We start from the raw sequence: 22316 nt of genomic DNA on the forward strand, positions 1-22316 counted from the left end.
TAACAACGCTTTCAAATGTTACGCCCGTCCCATGCAATTCATCAGGGCCCTTGGCAGACAGATCATAGCTTGCTGTAAGGGATTCGTTTGTCATCAGGGATTCGTTTGTCATCAGGGATTCGTTTGTCATCAGGGATTCGTTTGTCATCAGGGATTCGTTTGTCATCAGGGATTCGTTTGTCATCAGGGATTCGTTTGTCTGATCAGGTAGAACATGCTCAATGTGTACTGGTAGCGTATACTCTTCGGGCAAAGAGTTTAATAAACCGTCGTTGATTATTATATCCTTATACCATCTTTTGTGGGTCTTCAGTCATTATAAAGCTCTACGAACTTTCCCAGATCGTACCGTCAATGGTTTAGCCTGAGTTCTAAGCCATTCATCACTGGGTTGTGTAGATCCGATAAATATAACGCAACGGGTTCAGAAAGTTCTTCGATTGAAGGCGGTAGGACTTTGGACACAGAGGATACATTCTGCGGGAATATTATTACACTCTTTGTAACCTCTCTGGTTGGTAGGTGTAATGAAACCGTTATCTTCTTTGAGCTGAATGATCCAGCTTTTCGCACGACATCGTGAAATCATTGCCTCTTCAACGACACTCAAATCTTTTAACTCTTCAGGAACCGCACCAAGGAACAGATGATTGGCTAACGATAGTGCAGGTGTCTTTCTGTTTTTCAAAGCCGAATGACATGGTTGACAAAGGCTCAGCACATATTTTCCATCGTTTGATCTTTTGACACCATTGATGTCCAGCATAGCGTCTGGATAATCCGCCACAACCCCGTGGAAGTCGGGAGCAACACAACGTTCCTCTAACCAGTTTGCGTCGATGACTGTAGAAGAGGTCTTTGAAGAAATTCTTACATTCGGGGCATTCAACAGCGTTAAATCGACAGAGCTAGATTCAATCTCGTGCGCATGAGAAACAAAATCCTCAGTAGAACACGAAGCACAAGTGAATGTTTTCAATTTTTCAGTGGATGTTAGATCAATGAATTTTTGAATACATTCCTCCTTAACGGATGTAGGCACTATAGTAGGCCATTGGTTCCTAATCTTTTCCAGATTTTTTTCACTGCTTACGAAACTATCGGGATTAGATACTAAGCCATCCACATAAAGTTCTAGACGACATTGCAGATCTTTCTTGCAAATCGCTTTTCTGATGGCCGAGTTCCAAGATGTCCAAGATTGACCTCAGAGTCTTAACTTTAGTATTTTGGTCGACGATCTCTGATAACAAGATCTTAAGATTCTCGGATGGTTCAGAAGCGGGCAGTTCTGAGTGCGGATGGAATGATTCAACAATCGAACGACATCCTATTGAATCATGATTCGCATAACACATAGCCGTCACCAAATGGCGAGACAATAAAGTAGAAGGACTGACATTGGGTGCCGATCAATGCCAGAAAGGATTTCCGATGGAGTGACCGGTAACTCTTTGTGTTCATCAACCACTGCTGTTTGTACACGAGACAAATATCTCTGTAGACTGCGAATCATCTGCCTACGGGTGTCTTGTCTGACGGGCAGAAGGTCTCGGCATAGCTCGTGCGTTCGCCCGAGGTTTAGGCCGGTTGTGTGGTTTAGATGAAGCCCTGGGTTTACTATAGACAGAAAGACCACCAGCAACTCCTCCTCCTCCAGTAGGAGAGGAAGGACGAGGAGTTGTAGACCTCCTCTGGCTGAGAGACTTGCTCTAGTTGGGGGCCAAATAAGCAACAGAGTTTCTTTTTCACTCCCCCCTACGGAGCCAGCACCGGAATAAACAAACTCAGTACTGTGTTGACCAATGCTTAACGTCATCGTGGTCGTGGAAGACATCATCAACTCGACAGACTCCCTAGAGTCGGACTCGGAGTCTGAGTTGTCCGATTCAACATCGACGTCCACACTAAGTCTGCGTCATCTTTGTGGTTGGAAAGATGGGTGTGATGGCTACTGCGGCTAGTGGGACTGCTAAGCCGACTCGAACGACCTTGCTGGCCACTGAAACTCAGAGCCTCCTCCAATGGAGTTAATGAACGGCCATCCGAACGACCACTGGGAGAGTCCCCAAACAGCACACGCAACGAGTCTCCGGATACAGTTGGGATGGGAATTTGGATAGGTTCAGCGGAGTTGAGGTCACGATCAAACGAAAAGATATGTTCGTTATTGGGATTGTCGTCAAAGATCAAGGGGTGATAAGCGGAAGAGGAATGATCGAACATCTCTACGTCTTGGCTTTCATCTTCCCCATAGAAATCGTTCGCGTTGGGATTTTTGGACGGTGGAACTAAGGAGGTGGTACCGAACAACGGGGGAGTCGACGACGACGCCGTTGTCGTAGTTTGAGTAAATTGGTTGAACAACTCGAGGTATCCGTGGTATTTGTCGTGGTGTCACTTGACCCCTTCTGGGATAGAGAAAGCCGGAGACCAAGGTCTCCAGGACCGCACTCCACCTACCGCACCAGGTGCAAATGATTAAGGAGGCCATCCATGTCGTCTCCGCCGTCCAAGCCCTTCATACCTTCCATACCGTCAAACCCATCCATCCCTCTCAATAACTCATCAAGCGGAATCTCAATCGTCGGTTGAGGAACGCTGAGTGCGCTAGAGGTATCATCGGAATGGCTAGCACCATCGTTATCTTGAGAATTTGAATTCGAGTTTGAATGCAAATGAGGATACGAAAGACTGAGATCTTCGACGTAATTCATACGCGTCGTGAGAGTAGGAGAAGGGTATAACAGCACAGGTGGACCCAAGTCTGAAGAGGAGAGAATAGTGGTTGAGAAGGTGCCTGCGTCCCAAGTGTTCATAAAGGTGTTATTCCTGGGGGCGTTAGAGGGCGAGGTAGAGCTCGTCGTCCTCCCGCACTGAGTCGCCGTCAGTGGGGCATCACCACAAACATCCATTTGGTCGTGCGCCTGATCGATATGTTTGGCAGCGACAGTACCAGCTTTAGTTCGGAGTTGGCGGATAGCCCCAAGACGTATCTACGCAAGGACCCTGTATATTTAAACCGCATCTGGTCTCATTTTCGGTCGGAGCGCACCTTCACACTGAAAATTAAAGGTACTATGTCAGTGATGGAGTCGGGCCCTTGGGGCGTTCGTTTCCAACGACCCAACGATCCCTAACGTCTAGCACCTAGAGTCTTTTGGCAGCGGTTTCGGTGGACAGAGCCATTTACCGGAAGCGTCGGCTTCACGTTTGGATGATCCACGGAGAGCCAGGCTACATAATCACTTGAAGCCTTGAACGTGAGGATGTCCACCATCCTAGTCCTCTTTGTCATCCGTAAGCAGTTCTGCCTGTACGCTTAGGCATACGGAGGTGATCCAGATGCAAAATCCCACTGAAAACATCAATTAAGACCTTATTCATAGTAAAGGGCTGTCGGAAAATGTAAAGATAGAGGAGAGAAGTATTAAGACACGTAACGCACCACGGAAGCACGGAAGATAAGTAGACCCATCACGAAACTGGAAGATAAGCAGACGCCATAACTAATTGACAAGAATTAGAATACCAAGTTGAACCCGAATTAGCCAGACGCTAAAGCGGGTTTACAGTTGAAGTAAGGGCGGGACTCCACCCGACACAACTTGGTAAACACTTCTACCGTCAAAAGGAGGTCAAGAAATAAGCGCCCAAGTCTTTGCGATTTGGTTGTTTGAGGCAGACCTCTGCCACCGTCTACTCTTCGTGCCCATATGAAGCGACCGCCAGACAATCCAGCTGATAGCGTAGCTCCTCAATGACATTTTGTTGTCCTTTTTCAACCACTGGCCTCGTATATTGTTGCGGCTCGACGGTTCACCGAGTTTCAAGTAGGAGGTTTGACCTGGGAGGAGTAGGAGGGAAGACTGCGACGATAACAGCGAAGCAGGAAGAAGCAAGAGGGTCGAGGAGAAAGTCGAGATTGACCATACTGATCTCAACGCGACAGCTGCTCCTTCGACCCTCCGAAGCGCATTATCAAAATACCCCGCTTTCATGACGAAGACATCACCGTTCGCGGCGTGCGAGTCGCTACTGACCACCCCTCCGTTCGACTCTGCAATCTCCTTCTGGCTCTTCTACCACGTTGGCACCCAGCCAGCAGCCCCATGTCAACACTATTGTTGAGTTCAGCTTGATTTCACCACTTGAGAGCGAATATGATCTGAAGTGAGAAGAACTTCACAACTTTTTGAGAGTGAATCTATAAGATTGTGCACACACCTATATCCGACCGATTCGGAGCACTGATCCACATTTACCATTCGAGGCTGGGTGCACACCAATTTGAATGATTGAGAAAGGCCAACGCAGCCCGGATTTGTGCAGAAGAGCGTATCATGTATGAGTGTAAGTAAGTTCAGCATCGGACGCAGTGGAGGGCCCTTATATAGAAAGGTTTAGATTTGAGAGTAATTGACTGAGAGTATGCAACCACGTTATCGCGCACTGTTCATGCTTCATAACGGGTAAGGTGAGAGAGGAAGAAGAATAAAATCGAGGCACTCTACGTCGCACTGCTCGTGCTCAATAAGGAGTGACACTGAGTCGGGATTGAGATATTAATGCCTGGCCTAAATCAACATAGGCGCGCCCGCGGAAATCTTCTCACGCTATCAAGCGCTGATCGTTTCTGCACCTAAGGGTTTTCTTCTTGCATGGTCTTTTGTGTTGGTTTAAATTGCACTTCCAATGTCGTTCTGTCATATTTAGATAGTGGCTCTCCCAGCTCCTCTGTATCGAGCTACAAAACTGTTTTCCTCATCCATGGTCATTCTTTCAGCAACGGTGGGTGATTTCTTCAATAGATATCAATAGCAGGTTCTTTTCTCACTCAAACGTCTCTCACCTCTGAACACACAATATTAAAATTCGTGTAGTGGAGGCAAGTGGCCAAGTGAAAAACCTCGACGGAGGTTATGAAGGAGAAGTGGGTAGTGATAAGAGATATTACAAGCTAGTAGAGCTTTTCGAATTCGTCTGCATTGTAAGGGGTGACAATCCGCTCATATAGCTCGATGAACTCGGGACATGTGTTGGGAAGTGGTAAGCGAAAATGAACGGAAAAGCCATAGTAAGAAAGGGTTGGCGGAATCGAAAGTTCGAGGAATGCCTCAATTAGGTCTGGAGCGACAAGTGTATGAGAAGGCGTGGTGCCCATCGCTTCCGCAGAAGGTGCAGACGTGCGCATCCTGACAGGTCTTGTTAGCTTTGCAATTCCCTCGGATGTTCCACTGATATCAGATGCGTTTGTCTTCTCCCTGAGGGAGACCGAGGACGAAAGATACCCCCTTTGATCCACCTGGCCCAGAGGAGGGAGCATGTTTATTCGAATGGTCTGCAGCGGAGTGCCCCTTCTTACCACATCCAAGGCAACAGAGGTCGAAGGAGTCACCCTTGTTGCCTTTCGGAAAGGGCTTAGAAGAGGAAGGAACCGTGGATGAGTTAGGTGACTGTCAAGGTTTCGCCTCCAAAGACCGCTCGTGATCGGTGACGACGCGATTCCATGCCATGTTATAAGTGGTAAGGTCGAATTTGGTGTTATAGAGACGGCGTTCTTCCCGAAGACGATACTCACGGGGTTTCCAGAATCGGTAATATTTCTCTGCATCACGTTGATTGTTGAAGAAAAGGAAGTGTTATCGAGTTCAGTTTGCTCGAGTGCAACCATGACCATCCGGGTCACGACTGAGTTCGAAAGCAAAGTAGTTCTTGGAGGCAAGTTGTGTTTCGTATAAAGAGAGACCCTCATCTTCGTCTGCTTTCTCCGAATCTGGCACCCGTATATTGAGACGGTCCAGTAAGTCCCACAGGACCACTTCGGTGCGCTCCTTATCTCCCGGAAGAAGCGTTTTCGAGGTCTTGAGAGACGAGGAGTTGGAATGTATGAAAATGAGGTTGTTATTGGCAGTGAAAAGTGGAAGAGGAAGATAATTATGCCATCGTCCGATTCGGTAAAGACATTCCGGTAGTTCAACGTTCTGAGCGATGGTCGGGTCTGGCGTGGTTTCGATGATGGGGGTCATAAGTCTCGGATTCTTGTCCGGCCCATTCTCCAGCGCGTCGCCTTCCTGCACCTCCCGAGTACGCTTTCCTTTAGACAAATTCTCCACCTCGTTGGCTTTCGTCATCCACGCGAGTATGTAGCTAGGGATCCACTGTTTGACACGCTCAAAGATGGCAGGAGTTGTCCTGATATCGTTCCATTCATCCTCCGTGATGGTAATGAGCGAGGCCGAAGGAGAACCCTTTGCTGGGGCCTTCTTTTCAATGAAAAGCATGGTTTTCTCCTGCCGCGCCTCGTTAGCTCGTTCGATGTCGTAGTTCCTTTCCAATCTTCTCTCCAGACTGAGTTTTTTTAAATCGGAATAATTCCGAGAATGTGAGTACGGCGTTGGCGATCATCAGCCCTAACAGACGACGAGGTTCTGAGGAGAAGCGGGGGGTGTTGTGTCATGACTCAAGAACGCCTATATGCACAGAAATATCACAAAGCGAGCTTGAGTGAGTTTCGACAATGAGAGCGTAGTTCAAAAGCGATTGAGGGCCATTTGTGGAGGGGTCCAGCGAGAATGCATACATGATGTCCCATTTGATATTGGGCTGTGCCTACGGGTACAGTTCGCGCACTCTACGAGCGATAGCCTTCTCCGATGTGCAAACAAGCCGCATCCCTTTCTTTTCATAAGAAATACTTCGAATAGTGTCCTCACAGTTTACATCGCAATGAGAAAAGAAGTCAGCGTTGAATTCTTTGTCGCTTTGCCGACGAGCGCGCTGGATTGTAAGGGCGATGTTGTGAATGGTCGGAGGCAAAGTCATTGAGCGCTGGTACTCTTCAATAAGAGTCTCAGGACAGTTGTTGAATTTCTGTAATTCCTCGACCAGTATCTGAGGAGAGATCATTATTTCCACAATCATGAAGATTACTCATTATTGTCTTACCTTCCATTTATGCCACTGTGTTCGATTTCTCGATGCCTTCCAGCGTCCGGCCATCGAATAAACTAGTTTCCAATGCTTGGCAGCTATCCTATTTCCTGCAACAATAGGACAAGATGATGCATCCCAAGCATGGGAATCATCATCCCAAATGCTCAGCAATTTCTGTAGGTACGACTGTGGTTGTCGAGGCATTTTCACTATTGGATATTCAAGAACATCCACTATAGTGAAAGTGATGCTCCTGTCACCCGGTAATATAGCGCTGAAAGTTTCGGCAAAAGTCTCCCCAGATGACTGCAAAAAAAGGGTCTGGCAGGATCGATGGATGAGGTGATTGGTGATTGGCAAAGTTTTGAAGGTGTGACAGGTACGGATGATGGTACGACCGCTGCAAGTGAAGAAAATACTTGCAAAGACACAAACGTATAGGGATCTGATGGGGAGAATCTATCCTGTCAAGCTTCGACACCTCAAACCAATTTTTTGAACCGATACAGATATGTGGCCTACCCATTTCTGTGCTTGTCTAGCGATAGATTTCTTGAGCAGCTCTCGCGACTGGCTTAGCTTGATAGACGATAGGCGAAATTTCGTTTGTTTGGTATCCTTGTCAAAACAAGATGGATCAGAATTACGATCAATTGCAATGTGCATTGACGGATGATGATGAGCGTTTTCTTCGTTTGACAGCCTTGCGTGGACAAGAGGGATCGGCATCGCTACTATTTGCATTCTTGATTGCAGTTCGGTCACGTCACTGAAGGTTACACAACACACCTCCACTTTGATGGGTTGAGGGAGAATTCTCTGAGGGCCTTTAGATAATCACTACTACATCGTTTAGTCTTGAGGCCATACTTCTTGCATAAGTTGGCTAAACTCGGGGCCGACAGTTTAGATCTATGTGGGTAATTGATTAAGAAGAATCTCCATTTGAAATACAGGCCATGAAGCTCACAGATCAACAACTTCATGGCCAGAACCGATTGGGAAGGTCATTCTGCTATCTCCTTCTTCAAATTCGATACGAGCCATGTGGTTGACCGAGAGACTCAGTCCTACCGAAATAGTAGTTGTACAGCAGTTATCACTGAGGATAAGTCACATGACTTAGAAAGATAAGATATATTAGTTCTTCATTTTGAAGTAGCACTGTGCGATGCACGATGAGAAGCTCGGTTCCGCCCACTCGCTCCCTTCGCCCGTGAGTTGAGAAAGTGGGAGCAGCCAATTAAAATATCCGACCAATCATATGTCGAAGACAAAAAGCCTTCGTTTGTATTACGGGTTCTTGCTTATCTTTTAAGTAGCGGTGTTTGATTCGTACCCCCACAAGACCTATGTCGAATACAAGCCCTGCTCCGTCGCCATCCTCAACTCCGCGCAAATTTACCTGGGGCCACATTTGCGGCATTAACAGTCAATGCAGGCCTGCAATCCTGTTTGCCTCCTCATCAAGACCCTGACAGGACCCCGGAAGCTCCTGCCAAACCCCACCCGCCCAGGCGGCCTCAAGTACGCTACGATTTTGGCCTCAAGCAGGCCTCAAGTACGCTAATTCGGATAAGGAATGTCACGTGAAATCGTAAAAATTGCTCTGAAAATACCGAATTTTCTTCCCCAAGCCTGGAATCATCTTTCTGTACGTTTTTTTGACTATTATCGCTGCATCCGGAGCTCTTCTGAGCTTCTTTGCCCAAACTCCGGTGCCAGAGCTCCACTGGGCCACCAAGTCAGCCAATAAATACCCAAAGTATGCTATCTCGGACAGGGATTGAGCCTTCTGAGGCCTAAAGTATGCTAATTTCGGCCAAGGAAAATGGCAAAATTGGGTCCTAAAGTACGCTAATTCGGATGGGGTCTGGTAGGAGCTTCCGGGGTCCTACCCTGACACTGTTCATGGATGGTGCGCCGACACTCCCCCTGCCAAGTATGACCCTGACAAAGGCGGTCATCTTGTACTCTGGGTGCTTCATCTTACTATACGCTTTCCTGCAGGAATCACCATACTATTTTTTTCTGAACTCATCACCCACTCCATGATTCCTATTCAGAGAGGCAAGACTCGTTATGCCTTAATCCAATATTCATCTGGCGGTCTATTCCGGTTCAGGGTGATTGGATTCCCATCCGACAAAAATTTCCTGTCAAAACCAATCAAGAAAGAGCTTAGAGAATGAGAGGTGTTCGTGGAAAGCTTTATTAAGCTAGTTTACAAAGGAGGGGAGGGAACTTGGTATGGGGAGACGGGAAGGGGACTTACAGGACAGAGGTGGGCCTTGGTAATCTGAGTAGTCTTAGTAGTTCTGAAGTAGAAATCATATCTCATGCAAAATGTCGCTGTCGATAATGATACACTGAAACTTTTGAACTATTGACTTGCATTAGGCTATTGTGAACTCTGATAAACTGCAGAATGCATTATCACTAACACAATGCAAAGAGAAGCATAAAGTAAACATCTTCTGCACCATGGGCGTGCTTGCTTGTCTCGTCCTTGTCTTGCAAATGACGAAGTTGCAAGCTTAATTGAAGTTAGTAAACTTCAAGTATGGTAAATGTACCTTCCCAACAATTACTACAAATTCCAGATAGTAATTATAAATAATGACAAAATTCGAGAGTAGACATAATGCATCAGACAAATAACCTAAAACCTATTTCCTATCCTATCTTTAAAATGAATGTTCACTTAAGTAGCAATACGAGTCGAAAACTCCACAAGTCACAGGGGAGATTCCCTAAAGGGAACAGTTAAGATAGCAGAACACGGAGTGTTCCGCGAACGTCTCGCGCTTCATCATGCACACGAATCCACCCTTTGAGCCACCACTGACCTCCAGTACCAGATCGTTCATGTTCATAGCCCATTTCGTCGACATAGAAGGCCTGTAATCCTCCCATACGCTTCGCAATGTAAGAAGTGCACCATAATAAATCAGCTTCTGCGATGGCGGCGTATACTGCGCAAGGATCATTCCGATCAAGTTTGCGCACTGGTTGTAAATGACCTTTGAGTCCAAATTGTAGCTGCCGAAGAACGTTGCGAAAGTACAAGATTCGTAGCGACGATAAACTATTGAGTGCAACGACAAAATCATCCTAATGGGAAGTTGATCAGCACCAGAAACAAATGACAAAAAGGACATACAATATGATAGGTATCATCATAATAGTCAAGGTCAAGGCTCAAGACCTCAATTGAGGGGAATGAGGAAGAGATGAGGGATAAAATTTCGAATAAGCGAGTACCGCCGAATGTGGTGGTTATGAACATCCCAGTAACATGCCACTGTAGTGGGAGCTGGGTCGTTCGACTCAGACCAACACGATGAATATCAAAATGTTCACGAAGGTCTCGACGGACGGATTCCTGGATAAACGAAGAGAGGAAGAGTGGCGTATGATGATTGAAATATCGGTTTCCATTGTCTACAAGCCAAAGCTGTTTCAGGTATGGGTGAGCCGATGTAAACGTAGGAAGCCATGCGTATGATACACGATGATATCCCACCGACAAATTGAGCTCCTGAAGGCCTTTGAAAGTTCTGCGCTCAAAGTTTTTGTTGAGCTCGGATCCAACAACGTCTAATTTTGAGATACCCGAGCCTCGGTGTAAGCATCGAGTCAGTTTTGAAGTATGATCGAATTTTGCATGCTCGAGGACAAGTTTTGACAGATCTAAATTGAAAGATCCTGCAGGTAGATCGTGCAACGAGTTCAGCAGTACTGTTGAGACAGAGGGCTGCTCGAGAACTGTCCGAAGGAGAGCAATGCTTGGATGTGGGCATTTCATATGGATGAATGAGAGCTGACGTAAATGGGAAATAACTCGGCACAGAAGCAGAAGGTCTTGTCCCTCTTGTGTGCGGGTACAGAACGCGCCGAGACTAAGAGCTCTACGAATCGTTGAATTAAAAGAGGAAATATCAAGCGCTGTTAACTCGCCGTATAGTGTTTGGGATCAAAGACCCAGCGGAGCAGTGCTCCAGGAGCTTCTTCACGTCCTGGTCACTCTTCAGTTGTAGGTGTGCGAAAAGAAATGGCACGCAAATGCGCCGCAAACACTTGTTGACTAGAGAAAGCGAAGATAGTTCGGCGGACGTAAATTGATAGAAGGGCTCCAGATGTCTACAGCTGGGTGGTCCTGGGATATAGGCCACAAACGTCACTATATGATGAAGGAGTTCGTTGGGTAGAATGGTTGGGTTAGACATCATGTCGCATGTGACGTTGTCAACGTGAAAAACATAGGGTACAAAGGGTGGGTAAAAATGCCCACCTTCCTTTTGGAGGTATGGCCGACGATCTGATCTGATTAGTCTTTGTTCGTGTCCGCGAGGTTCTGATAAGATAGGGCTCATGTAATCGAAATTAAGTTCAAACAGACCTACGTTACTAGGGAGGACCCCGGAAGCTCCTGCCAAACCCCACCCGCCCAGGCGGCCTCAAGTACGCTACGATTTTGGCCTCAAGCAGGCTTCAAGTACGCTAATTCGGATAAGGAATGTCACGTGAAATCGTAAAAATTGCTCTGAAAATACCGAATTTTCTTCCCCAAGCCTGGAATCATCTTTCTGTACGTTTTTTTGACTATTATCGCTGCATCCGGAGCTCTTCTGAGCTTCTTTGCCCAAACTCCGGTGCCAGAGCTCCACCTACGTCCATTAGGCCACCAAGTCAGCCAATAGATACCCAAAGTACGCTATCTCGGACAGGGATTGAGCCTTCTGAGGCCTAAAGTACGCTAATTTCGGCCAAGGAAAATGGCAAAATTGGGTCCTAAAGTACGCTAATTCGGATGGGGTCTGGTAGGAGCTTCCGGGGTCCTTACTAGGGTTCAGACCATGTTCTCGTTGACATCGGTACAGAGTACTTTGTTCAAAAGATAAGCATCAAATATGAAGTAATCTTAATACCAATGCTGAACATACTTATTATGCACAGGTCTTTGTCGAGACTCGAATTGCTGCGCTCATTTCTACCTCACCCCTGCTTGTTCATTTGCACAAATGGCGAATGCGGTGAGCCTTTCATCCTGATACTCGTACTAAAATCATACTCACGAAGGCAATACTGTAGGACCCTGTTTCCAGTTTCTTACGATATATCACTACATAGGCCACCTGCGACCATCGATGTAAATGTCGCTCTGACATTGGACGTCTTCCAATCTATGACTCTCTTCCTCTCAAGAATTTCATCTTTCAGGATTAGATTCAACCTTCTCAAAAGCAATTGGCCTCGTATCTGGTGAGCAAGTTGAAAATCTTGCTTTCGGTGCTTTCTATGCTGGAGAGTGCTCTTCCTTGCTCTGGCTAGTATACAGGTTTTGCAGATATGATGTGTGAATAGATAGGTCCATGTTAGACTATGTGACATGTTATATGTAAACCAAGACAGAATACAAGTTCTATCTAGATGGTGGTTAGTAGGGGATCAACATGAATTCGCTAATCAAAGGAAAACATCAACTATGTTGGGAAGTAATTGTCCATCAGGTTTTTCGTACACAAACTCATGACTAGGGTCCAACAAAGTCATCCGACAAACTGGTCGAGCAAAATAGTCCGAATCATACAGAGTGCGAGGACATATTAGCGCAACTATTGTATCCTGGCTACTCGGAAACTTTGCACCTGAAAGAAGAAGATACGACTGTAACCTGGTCGAGGAAACTTGGTTCAAGACCCTCCATGTCCAAGGGTAGGTTGCGAGATTGAATTCAATAACAATTTTTTTAAAGGAATTTGAAAAGTGTTGAGCAGAAATCGATCGAGAAATTTCACCACAGTGAGCTTTGACTTCAATGAGTACCCGAAAGAGGAGCTGGAATCGGTCCAGAGCACTCATATCTGCTGCGTCTTGATCATTTTGGGAATAATCCCGTGGGTGAACTAGCGAGAACATGAGTAACAAAATCTTGAGAGAGAGACGGACCAACTGACTAATTCGTTTAGATCTTGTATTCTGACAGTCGTTTTTATGCCCAGCTTGCCAGTCTTGCCTTTGACACGATTTTGAACAATAACTAGCAACAAGACAACCCCCACATTGTCGCAAATGATTGTTAGGAAGGAAAGGCTCACAACACTGGAAGCATGACTGTCAGAATACGTTCATTCACTGAACAGTAGACAAATGCGCACCTGTCTGTTTGAACAAGCGGTTTCCAGGGCCTTTCGAAAGCAGATGGATCGCGTGTAGCTAGCTTCCGGAGAGTGAATCTCGCCCATAAGATCTGACCAGACTTTACGCAGCCGTCCAGTCAGATAGATCTCGAGGTCGTGGGATTGTACCTTCTTCATAGTGCGACGGCACCCTTGGACAACAGGTCTATAGATTGAAAGGAGAAGAACCGTGTTGAGTATTTCTTCGAAGACGCTGTTTATAGACTGGTCCCGCCCTGAGTCGAGTGAATTCTGCATCCAGTTCAATGTCTTTGCTAACAGATGCAACAGACCAATATCTAATACTTTGGCAGTCCATTGTGGACCACCAGATATGAGCAGCGAGAAAAACCTAGCAAGCGAATAGATAGATATGGCACAGAAATTTTTGAGATCGGTGTTCGAAATCCGGGCTATCTTGGTGTACCATCTCCAAAGTTCATGAGCTTGGATTAACACAGGATCAATTGCATCGAGCGTCGGAAGGGGTTGAAAGAACGAGGCTGTCGCAGACAGGAGCATTCCTCGATTTGCAGCTGCAAGTTGACGCTCTGAGCCAGAGGACGACCGTGTCTGACTCAAAAAGTCTTGGAGAGCGGTCAACCACGTTGATAGCAAGTTCGACGCCGGACAAACGTCTGCAACGGTCCGAAAGGAAACGTCAGCGGGAGTACCCCCAATTATTCGACTAAACATCACGAGGAATTGTGTGACAGGGCGATGTACAGCAAATGGCCACTCTCTGGTGAAAGCCTGCACCCAAGATTTCGCCATGACCCCAACTACCTCAGGATCACCCGCCAAGCGAGCGACAAATTCTCGCAGTTCCCCTTCGGTAGATTGACTAGCGGAGGCGATCGAATTCAAAAAATGGAACGCTTCTGAGAAGCAGCGACTGGCAGTGTCAATCGCATGGTCATCGGGAGCGTAGAGTGCATCTTTGAAAGCTTCGAGTGGCTTCAAGGATGGTTAGCCGAAAATACATGTTTTGCAGATGACACACGGGAAGGAGAAAAAACTCTGCTCGACGGAATCGACCGGCAGGTGCACCAGGGGTGAACGTAGTAATCGTCGTTGTCGGGGGCGTGGTCCTCGGGGTGGTGCTTGATAACGGAGGTGGAGGGGCAGGGGCAGGAGTGGCGCCGGCAGTTGTCATAGAACAACGTCATCGTGGTCGTGGAAGACATCATCAACTCGACAGACTCGCTAGAGTCGGACCTGGAGTCTGAGTTGTCCGATTCAACATCGACGTCCACACTAAGTCTGCGTCATCTTTGTGGTTGGAAAGATGGGTGTGATGGCTACTGCGGCTAGTGAGACTGCTAAGCCGACTCAAACGACCTTGCTGGCCACTGAAACTCAGAGCCTCCTCGAATGGAGTTAATGAACGGCCATCCGAACGACCCTGTATATTAAAACCGCATCTGGTCTCATTTTCGGTCGTCGGTCGGAGCGCACCTTCACACTGAAAATGAAAGGTACTATGTCAGTGATGGAGTCGGGCCCTTGGGGCGTTCGTTTCCAACGACCCAACGATCCCTAACGTCTAGCACCTAGAGTCTTTTGGCAGCGGTTTCGGTGGACAGAGCCATTTACCGGAAGCGTCGGCTTCACGTTTGGATGATCCACGGAGAGCCAGGCTACATAATCACTTGAAGCCTTGAACGTGAGGATGTCCACCATCCTAGTCCTCTTTGTCATCCGTAAGCAGTTCTGCCTGTACGCTTAGGCATACGGAGGTGATCCAGATGCAAAATCCCACTGAAAACATCAATTAAGACCTTATTCATAGTAAAGGGCTGTCGGAAAATGTAAAGATAGAGGAGAGAAGTATTAAGACACGTAACGCACCACGGAAGCACGGAAGATAAGTAGACCCATCACGAAACTGGAAGATAAGCAGACGCCATAACTAATTGACAAGAATTAGAATACCAAGTTGAACCCGAATTAGCCAGACGCTAAAGCGGGTTTACAGTTGAAGTAAGGGCGGGACTCCACCCGACACAACTTGGTAAACACTTCTACCGTCAAAAGGAGGTCAAGAAATAAGCGCCCAAGTCTTTGCGATTTGGTTGTTTGAGGCAGACCTCTGCCACCGTCTACTCTTCGTGCCCATATGAAGCGACCGCCAGACAATCCAGCTGATAGCGTAGCTCCTCAATGACATTTTGTTGTCCTTTTTCAACCACTGGCCTCGTATATTGTTGCGGCTCGACGGTTCACCGAGTTTCAAGTAGGAGGTTTGACCTGGGAGGAGTAGGAGGGAAGACTGCGACGATAACAGCGAAGCAGGAAGAAGCAAGAGGGTCGAGGAGAAAGTCGAGATTGACCATACTGATCTCAACGCGACAGCTGCTCCTTCGACCCTCCGAAGCGCATTATCAAAATACCCCGCTTTCATGACGAAGACATCACCGTTCGCGGCGTGCGAGTCGCTACTGACCACCCCTCCGTTCGACTCTGCAATCTCCTTCTGGCTCTTCTACCACGTTGGCACCCAGCCAGCAGCCCCATGTCAACACTATTGTTGAGTTCAGCTTGATTTCACCACTTGAGAGCGAATATGATCTGAAGTGAGAAGAACTTCACAACTTTTTGAGAGTGAATCTATAAGATTGTGCACACACCTATATCCGACCGATTCGGAGCACTGATCCACATTTACCATTCGAGGCTGGGTGCACACCAATTTGAATGATTGAGAAAGGCCAACGCAGCCCGGATTTGTGCAGAAGAGCGTATCATGTATGAGTGTAAGTAAGTTCAGCATCGGACGCAGTGGAGGGCCCTTATATAGAAAGGTTTAGATTTGAGAGTAATTGACTGAGAGTATGCAACCACGTTATCGCGCACTGTTCATGCTTCATAACGGGTAAGGTGAGAGAGGAAGAAGAATAAAATCGAGGCACTCTACGTCGCACTGCTCGTGCTCAATAAGGAGTGACACTGAGTCGGGATTGAGATATTAATGCCTGGCCTAAATCAACATAGGCGCGCCCGCGGAAATCTTCTCACGCTATCAAGCGCTGATCGTTTCTGCACCTAAGGGTTTTCTTCTTGCATGGTCTTTTGTGTTGGTTTAAATTGCACTTCCAATGTCGTTCTGTCATATTTAGATAGTGGCTCTCCCAGCTCCTCTGTATCGAGCTACAAAACTGTTTTCCTCATCCATGGTCATTCTTTCAGCAACGGTGGGTGATTTCTTCAATAGATATCAATAGCAGGTTCTTTTCTCACTCAAACGTCTCTCACCCCTGAACACACAATACAACATGGCGCCAGGCCGACGAGGTTTCTCTGGCTCAACCCCGCTCACTCAGGATGAGAAATCATTTTCATCGAAGACGATGGCCCTCAAGCTTCTGCTACCGACGAGGCCAAGACAAAAATCCTAGAGCTCCGAGGCCTGGAGATTTTACAGTTCATCGACGCTTTATTCAATGTTCTGGAATTCCTCCCATTCAAAACAACAGTCAGAAGGTGGATGGTGATGAGAAGACCCGGAAAGGTGGACTAGCTATCGTTGGCTGGTCTTTTGGGATCACATTTTCCCTTTCGGCAATCGCGAACATAGACTCCTCGTTGGTCTCTAACGGGATGCGAGATCGGGTCGGACAGTATCTACGTGCCCATATTATGTTAGGTGAGCCACAAATTTGCTCTAAAATTGTTTACTTGTTTTGACAAAAACCATGGTACATGCAGAGCCCGCGCTCACGGGTTTTGGTCTTTCCATTCCCCCAGAAACGCGGCTTGCGTTCCGCGATCCCAACATTCCTTACTCAGCTCGCGCACCGCTCTTCAGTCATCTCAACACAGGCTATCACGACTACAGACAAGAACTTTGGCTTTCCCGAACGCCTTCAATCTACACTTTCATCGCAGCGGAACATGACGAGAACGTCGTCCTAACGCCATAATCTAGCACCGATTTGTACTTTTCAAAGGTCCTCCAACGTCAACTGCGAAAGACTTACTTGGAGGCGTGCTTTGATAAGAAACTACGGATCAATCTGCACCGTGGAATATGGTGACGGTATGGGCAGACATCGAGGATAAATCTTACTCGTTCGTCTGGCCGACCTTTTGGGAGATCGAGGACGATGATATGAAGGCTGGAGGGGAGAGAAGGGAAAGTTCATACGATCTATGATTACAGATGGCGTGAACCATTCCGTGAGTGATTCTTGAGAATCGTTTCCATGTAAGGCTTACGCTGATATATCATACTATGTATCAGACGCATTGGGATGAGCCCGAGAAGACAATGGGAGTATTCAGACGGTTACCAGACACATCTTAAATCCTAGCAGATTGAATTTCATTCGAGTTCCCCAATCGTATGCTACGTTGTAACCCCGGTTAAACGGGAAATTCCACGTTAGGGCCTGTTAGGGCTATCTGAGCAAGCAGGCCGACATTGGCAGAATATCAAGTGTGATTACCCGAATTACAGGGAGGATTTTACGAAGTGCAAGGGTACTTTCAAGGATTTCTGGCCCACTCAAACTCAAACTGGCAGGGCGGTCGGGTCCTTCGTTAACAGTCACGTTAGTGTGGATTTTACCGACTTGGATAAACTAGATCGAAGACGAAAGACGAGCAGCTATATCAGGTGATTTCAGGAAGCATTCGAACAATCATCTGGCGCATTCACCCCCAGTTCCCAGCCTCGATCTCTCTCGCTTCTTGCCGCGCGTTTCAATGGTCCATCGAACATTTAAAACCGTTTGGATTAGAAAAGTCTTGCGTGGCGGCTTATTTCAACCAAAATCGACATCCAAAACGTCTTCCACGAGAGATTCACCTCAATCCAATCTGTGTCCCAGAATGAATCTACTTCCGAATGCACGTCTTCAGAGGTCGCCGCTTTGAAGCAGCTGCCAATTCATCAGGATGTATTGTCGTCTGAGTCGTTTTCAGCGTTAGAAAAATGTGCAAATATTCCGGTATGACTTCCATATATCATTGTGAGTGTCTGAGTAGCTAATCTCATTTGTTTTAGAATCTCGATGCGATTGATAAAGAGGCCGAAAGTCGTAGACGCCGATACCGAGACGGCTGTAGTGAGTTCTACTACTGTCATGACTTTTATTGCTTTATTGTTTATTGAATCATTCATCCTACATCTAGGCTACGAATATGTCTGAAAGCATCAACAGTAGTCTCTTTACTTCTCCTCGTCGGGAGTCCATCTCTCCCCTTTCGCCGTCATCTTCATTGGATGGTGCTTCTCTTTTCTCCCCAAGGGAGTCCCCCAAATCATCAACTAGCACGCTCTCGCCCCTGCGACAGCAGTCAGAAAACTACCATCAACAAGAACCAAGCGAAAAGTTTGACCTCGAATCCTACCATGGACATGGTACCGGCACACTCACATCTTTCTCTGCCATATCCAAGCCTCTCTTCTTCTTAGAGACACTACTCATGCCCATTATTTAAAACCACATCCGAAAGTCCTGGAAAAGATTACTAAGTTCAGCTCTCCATCCAGGATTCCCCGTCGCTTCCACCATTCGGGTCGCATCACAAGAAAGCACCTCCTAGACCAAACGTTTCTGCTCCCTCTATTTCTGCGCTTCCATCATCATCATCTAAACAATACCACAATGCAGTACACAAACCTTCAGGATGCTTTGAACGCTTCCATGATACATAACGCAGAGGATAACTACTTTGGGGCATTCATAGACAAACCTCGACCTGTCGTTCGTCGTAAACAGAAACAAAGTCCATTTGACGGTGTTCACCTGCCTCGCAAAAAGGCCAAGTTGAACCCATCTACCGTCGCGGCGCCATCGTCTGGCAACAGTTCTGTCTCCATAGTGGTCAGATCAGTCAAAACTCGACGACGACGAAGATTTTCTATATCCCAGGTAACATAATGCCGACTGACAAGACGCGTGAGGACGGTGATAGTTACGTGCGGCTCTTTGTAGGCAGGCACATGGATTTCATTTTCGGGGCGAGTTGGTTGAAGAATGCGCACGAGTCCACCATACCCAATTCCTCTAAACAGAAAAGGCGTGACCGTCGGATGTTGCTGGTCAAGAATTCTAATACGCGTCATATTGGAGCGAAGAACCATCTACAAGGCGAAATCCAAAAACTTGGGACGAAGCGCGCCCTACCCCCTGAATTGAATAGCTGTAGTACCGGATTAATGAATTGGCAGCGGAAGGATAGGATGTTATCCTTTTCAAAAAGAAATTCAGGGTGGGTAGAGCGTATGTTTGCCTCCATTTTTGCTCCTGAAACTTTGGCAGGGTATTGGATTGTTCAAAACTCGGACGCAGAGTTTCCTGGAGATGAGACGGACGATGAGGATGATCTTCCGTACCTGGACCTGTCAGAGGTTCATAAAGTGCGAGCGTCGTCGTCGTCATATCCTTCCGTCGACACTGGGAAGATTGCCATGCCTCTTACAAGCCCAAACCCGAAGTTCTTGATAGCGGGTTTCTTCTGTCATGACCGATATACACTCGAGTCCATGAAGCTGAATGCCGACGACTGGGAGAAAAGTTATGAAGAAAGAGTTGTCGAACTGCATTGGCGGTGGTCGTGGAAGTTCGAGTAAAAGATTGTATGCATCGTCATCATCGTCTTCATCGTCGATCACATCTCGCGCTCAGTGTTGAGAATGAGTCACATCAGCGGCGACACAAGATGGAGTAAGTAAATGGGGGAGTAGCTCGTGAAGAGTTTGACTCTGAACGAGCTAAGTGGGTGATAAAGCTCGAGGAAGAAAAGGTACACAGGATTATGTGACTGTCAGTTTCACTAATTAGTATTACTGTCTTTCGACCTCCGAGCATCATCGAGTATAACTCGCATATTGCTTTCCGATTTCAATGGTCCTTCGTGAAAACTAACACGCTTCTATCAGCCAGATTATAGAAGAACTATTTTACCACACCCGCTCTGGACGATGGTCTAAGAAGTACGTGAATTGATCTCAACTCAAGTAGTATTTTTATGTTTCACCACGAAACTCCACAGATTGCATTGGATTGAATCGAACGAGCCGCTTTCCGCTTGGCGCTGGATTAGGTGATCAACGACAAATTTCCAGCGCACCCGGAGCGCAACGGTCACGAAGGAGGAGCTTCACTTACAGAGGTTCTATGTCCCGCTGGGTCAATCAGAGATTGTGTGTCCTAGTGCGGTAGGGTTCGGAGACGCATGACTCTGCTTTTTTCACAGTCTTTCCGGGAGTTGAGATGGTTCTAACACCACTTATTTCATCCGTACCAGCGTGGATTGTCTCATACGTTCTGACTGATCCGAAGGCTTTCGCTTGCGTTCTGTTGATAGTCGAGACATGTTTGTCACCCCATACTGCACATGTCTTACACGAGGTCTTCCCAATTCTCTTCTCAACTCCAACCTTCAAGAGAAGCGTCGCAACTCAAATTCTTTCACGCCGTGAACCTGGTATGGATTCACATCCAGGCTCCGTCAGCCAACGGCCACTGGTATTGTATGGAAGTTGTACTAGACGCCATTAGATGCGTGAGCGAGCATTTACTGTTATTGCCGTAGATCTCTGGATACTTTTAAGCCAACGTCGTTAGATTTAAGTTTCTCATTCACGGTCGTCATCCTCTCCCTCGTCGCTAGACCGGAAACCGTCCCTCTGAGGCAAACCTAGCGAGGTTTCGTCTCCTAGGGGGTTTGGTCTCCAAGCTACCTCGTCGCCTCCGTTTGCAGAATATCAGTCATACAATTTGAGCTGGTCTGGAAACGATCACGGCATAGATATACCAACTTCGCAGACACCCTTTCCTCCCAACCATCAAAGATATTCGTCTTCTTACGCTGCAGGATCTGGTTATGTAGTCATGTTCTAATTAGAGATTTCATTCAGAAGTTCCGCAAATTGATAAAATTACATGAACGTTTTTATTGGACGTTGCTTTCTGTTTCTCTTCGGAGCCTATATACGACTGAGATAGAGATAAATAATAGATATAGGCTCAATCTCAATGACAGAAGACTTTGAGAAGCAAGATAGGTCACTCACTGGAAGGATGCAATTGAGTGTCACGCATCTGAGAGTCCATACACGTGACAGCCATCTGGAGTCTTAATTTTATACTACTAATAGTAAAATAGTACTATTAGTATTACTACGTCCTGCGGAGTAAAACTCTGCTTGAACGCAATCTACAGACCTCTGTACGGGCCAACTCTATCGACTCGTACGACCTACGGTTATTGGAACCTCCACTTCAAGCCTTCCATGATGGATACGACTTTTTCTTCGCTAACTTATCCATTCCTACGGATAGAATCAAATCTCGAGCATCTTTCACGGTCGACTGTGTCGTCACTCGAACGGCTCAACCTCATACCACCTCTTACTTCGGTGGGCTTGATGATAAGACCGAACTTGCACAACGACGGCACGATGTCACACGCGAGATGCGAAGGAGGCGGAGTACATAAATTGCTCAATGTGGTCTTACCTCTCACTGAATAGTACGTTCTATCTATACGAGTTCTAGCTATATTTGATAACTTCACTTTATCGATAGGCCGTACCAGTGAAGTTACTAAAATATTGTTCGCAAAAGCTTCAACAAGTGTCAAGGGACCCCATAAATAAAGCGTGAGGAGAAGCGTGAGGAGAAGCGCAAATCTGGCAATCATTGAGCCCATGCTCTCAACGTTGAATCGTTTATTTTACTTGTTGGCAGTCATTTTATAGACACAGAATAAAAGTCCCGTCGGTCCTTTTATGCGAAAGACGTGCGTTGTTGACTATTCAATGATTATACGTTGCATTCTAACTTCCATATCAAGGATTCACTCAAAAATTGCCTAGAAAAATCCCGTCATATTGTTTCCTTTTTCAAGCTGGGAGAGGCTGCTTTGACTCCCATTAAACATATGTATTCGCAATCTATGATTCTTTTTGCTCTCCCATGAACATGATGTTTATTCTTACTCCAGTCTGACCCGTGCCCATAATGAGTATTCAGGCGTCTTATGAGACGCAAATTTATTTCAGAGGACAATCACCCTTGTCCTTCTCCACGAGATCGTTGGTGATGTCGTCGAATAGCACTGCTATACAACAGGTTTTCATTTCCCGCACTTTCTGAACCTCACCCTAATCGTCTCCGGCTGCTCACAGTCAATCTTCGTACACTCTGATTTGCACAACAAACCTGTGTCCTGCAAGAGCTTCCA

General features: G+C 46.7%; 7 protein-coding genes across 7 annotated transcripts; 3 read left to right on the forward strand and 4 right to left on the reverse strand.

Moving 5' to 3' along the window:
- Positions 1-424: 424 nt before the first annotated feature.
- C8R40DRAFT_1222192 (uncharacterized protein) lies at positions 425-4268 on the reverse strand (the record flags this gene model as incomplete). The annotated part of the gene is made up of 12 exons (XM_046233279.1): positions 425-843; positions 875-908; positions 1094-1172; positions 1401-1875; positions 1992-2367; positions 2469-2996; positions 3056-3136; positions 3194-3289; positions 3449-3485; positions 3688-3847; positions 4044-4150; positions 4228-4268. 12 exons carry the CDS (start codon positions 4266-4268, stop codon positions 425-427), a joined length of 2433 nt encoding a protein of 810 aa, XP_046089399.1.
- A 692-nt stretch (positions 4269-4960) lies between these two features.
- C8R40DRAFT_1167726 (uncharacterized protein) lies at positions 4961-7665 on the reverse strand (the record flags this gene model as incomplete). The annotated part of the gene is made up of 6 exons (XM_046231069.1): positions 4961-5691; positions 5750-6351; positions 6617-6894; positions 6949-7257; positions 7320-7400; positions 7459-7665. The coding sequence occupies 6 exons, from the start codon at positions 7663-7665 to the stop codon at positions 4961-4963; spliced, it is 2208 nt and encodes a 735-aa protein (XP_046089400.1).
- A 1184-nt stretch (positions 7666-8849) lies between these two features.
- On the forward strand, positions 8850-9074 carry C8R40DRAFT_1012651 (uncharacterized protein; the record flags this gene model as incomplete). Its single annotated transcript, XM_046222882.1, has 1 exon — positions 8850-9074. A coding segment is annotated over one exon (225 nt), but the record flags the coding sequence as incomplete, so codon positions are not given.
- A 530-nt stretch (positions 9075-9604) lies between these two features.
- Positions 9605-11223, reverse strand: C8R40DRAFT_835299 (uncharacterized protein). The gene is made up of 3 exons (XM_046236378.1): positions 10897-11223; positions 10100-10838; positions 9605-10050 (listed from the first exon to the last, which is right to left on the reverse strand). Exons 1-3 carry the CDS (start codon positions 11166-11168, stop codon positions 9703-9705), a joined length of 1359 nt encoding a protein of 452 aa, XP_046089402.1. The 5' UTR covers positions 11169-11223; the 3' UTR covers positions 9605-9702.
- A 1574-nt stretch (positions 11224-12797) lies between these two features.
- Positions 12798-14274, reverse strand: C8R40DRAFT_1167728 (uncharacterized protein; the record flags this gene model as incomplete). The annotated part of the gene is made up of 5 exons (XM_046231070.1): positions 12798-12845; positions 12897-13041; positions 13098-13189; positions 13248-14075; positions 14122-14274. 5 exons carry the CDS (start codon positions 14272-14274, stop codon positions 12798-12800), a joined length of 1266 nt encoding a protein of 421 aa, XP_046089403.1.
- A 2208-nt stretch (positions 14275-16482) lies between these two features.
- Positions 16483-16945, forward strand: C8R40DRAFT_1020767 (uncharacterized protein; the record flags this gene model as incomplete). The annotated part of the gene is made up of 3 exons (XM_046223002.1): positions 16483-16593; positions 16617-16764; positions 16827-16945. Coding segments are annotated over 3 exons (378 nt in total), but the record flags the coding sequence as incomplete, so codon positions are not given.
- Positions 16946-18730: 1785 nt separating this feature from the next.
- C8R40DRAFT_1167731 (uncharacterized protein) lies at positions 18731-19698 on the forward strand (the record flags this gene model as incomplete). Its single annotated transcript, XM_046231071.1, has 2 exons — positions 18731-18932; positions 18998-19698. 2 exons carry the CDS (start codon positions 18731-18733, stop codon positions 19696-19698), a joined length of 903 nt encoding a protein of 300 aa, XP_046089405.1.
- Positions 19699-22316: the final 2618 nt, after the last annotated feature.

The sequence above is a fragment of the Lentinula edodes genome (genome assembly GCF_021015755.1).
Source record: "Lentinula edodes strain Le(Bin) 0899 ss11 chromosome Unknown C8R40scaffold_7, whole genome shotgun sequence".
NCBI classification, from domain to species: Eukaryota; Fungi; Basidiomycota; class Agaricomycetes; order Agaricales; family Omphalotaceae; genus Lentinula; species Lentinula edodes.

Coding starts and splice junctions, on each gene's coding strand:
- C8R40DRAFT_835299 (XM_046236378.1), bottom strand. CDS start 11,168: ATGATGTCTAACCCAACCATTCTACCCAACGAACTCCTTCATCATATA. Junction 10,839..10,896: donor TTGATCCCAAACACTATACG/GCGAGTTAACAG, acceptor TAGAGCTCTTAG/TCTCGGCGCGTTCTGTACCC. Junction 10,051..10,099: donor ATGATGATACCTATCATATT/GTATGTCCTTTT, acceptor ACTTCCCATTAG/GATGATTTTGTCGTTGCACT.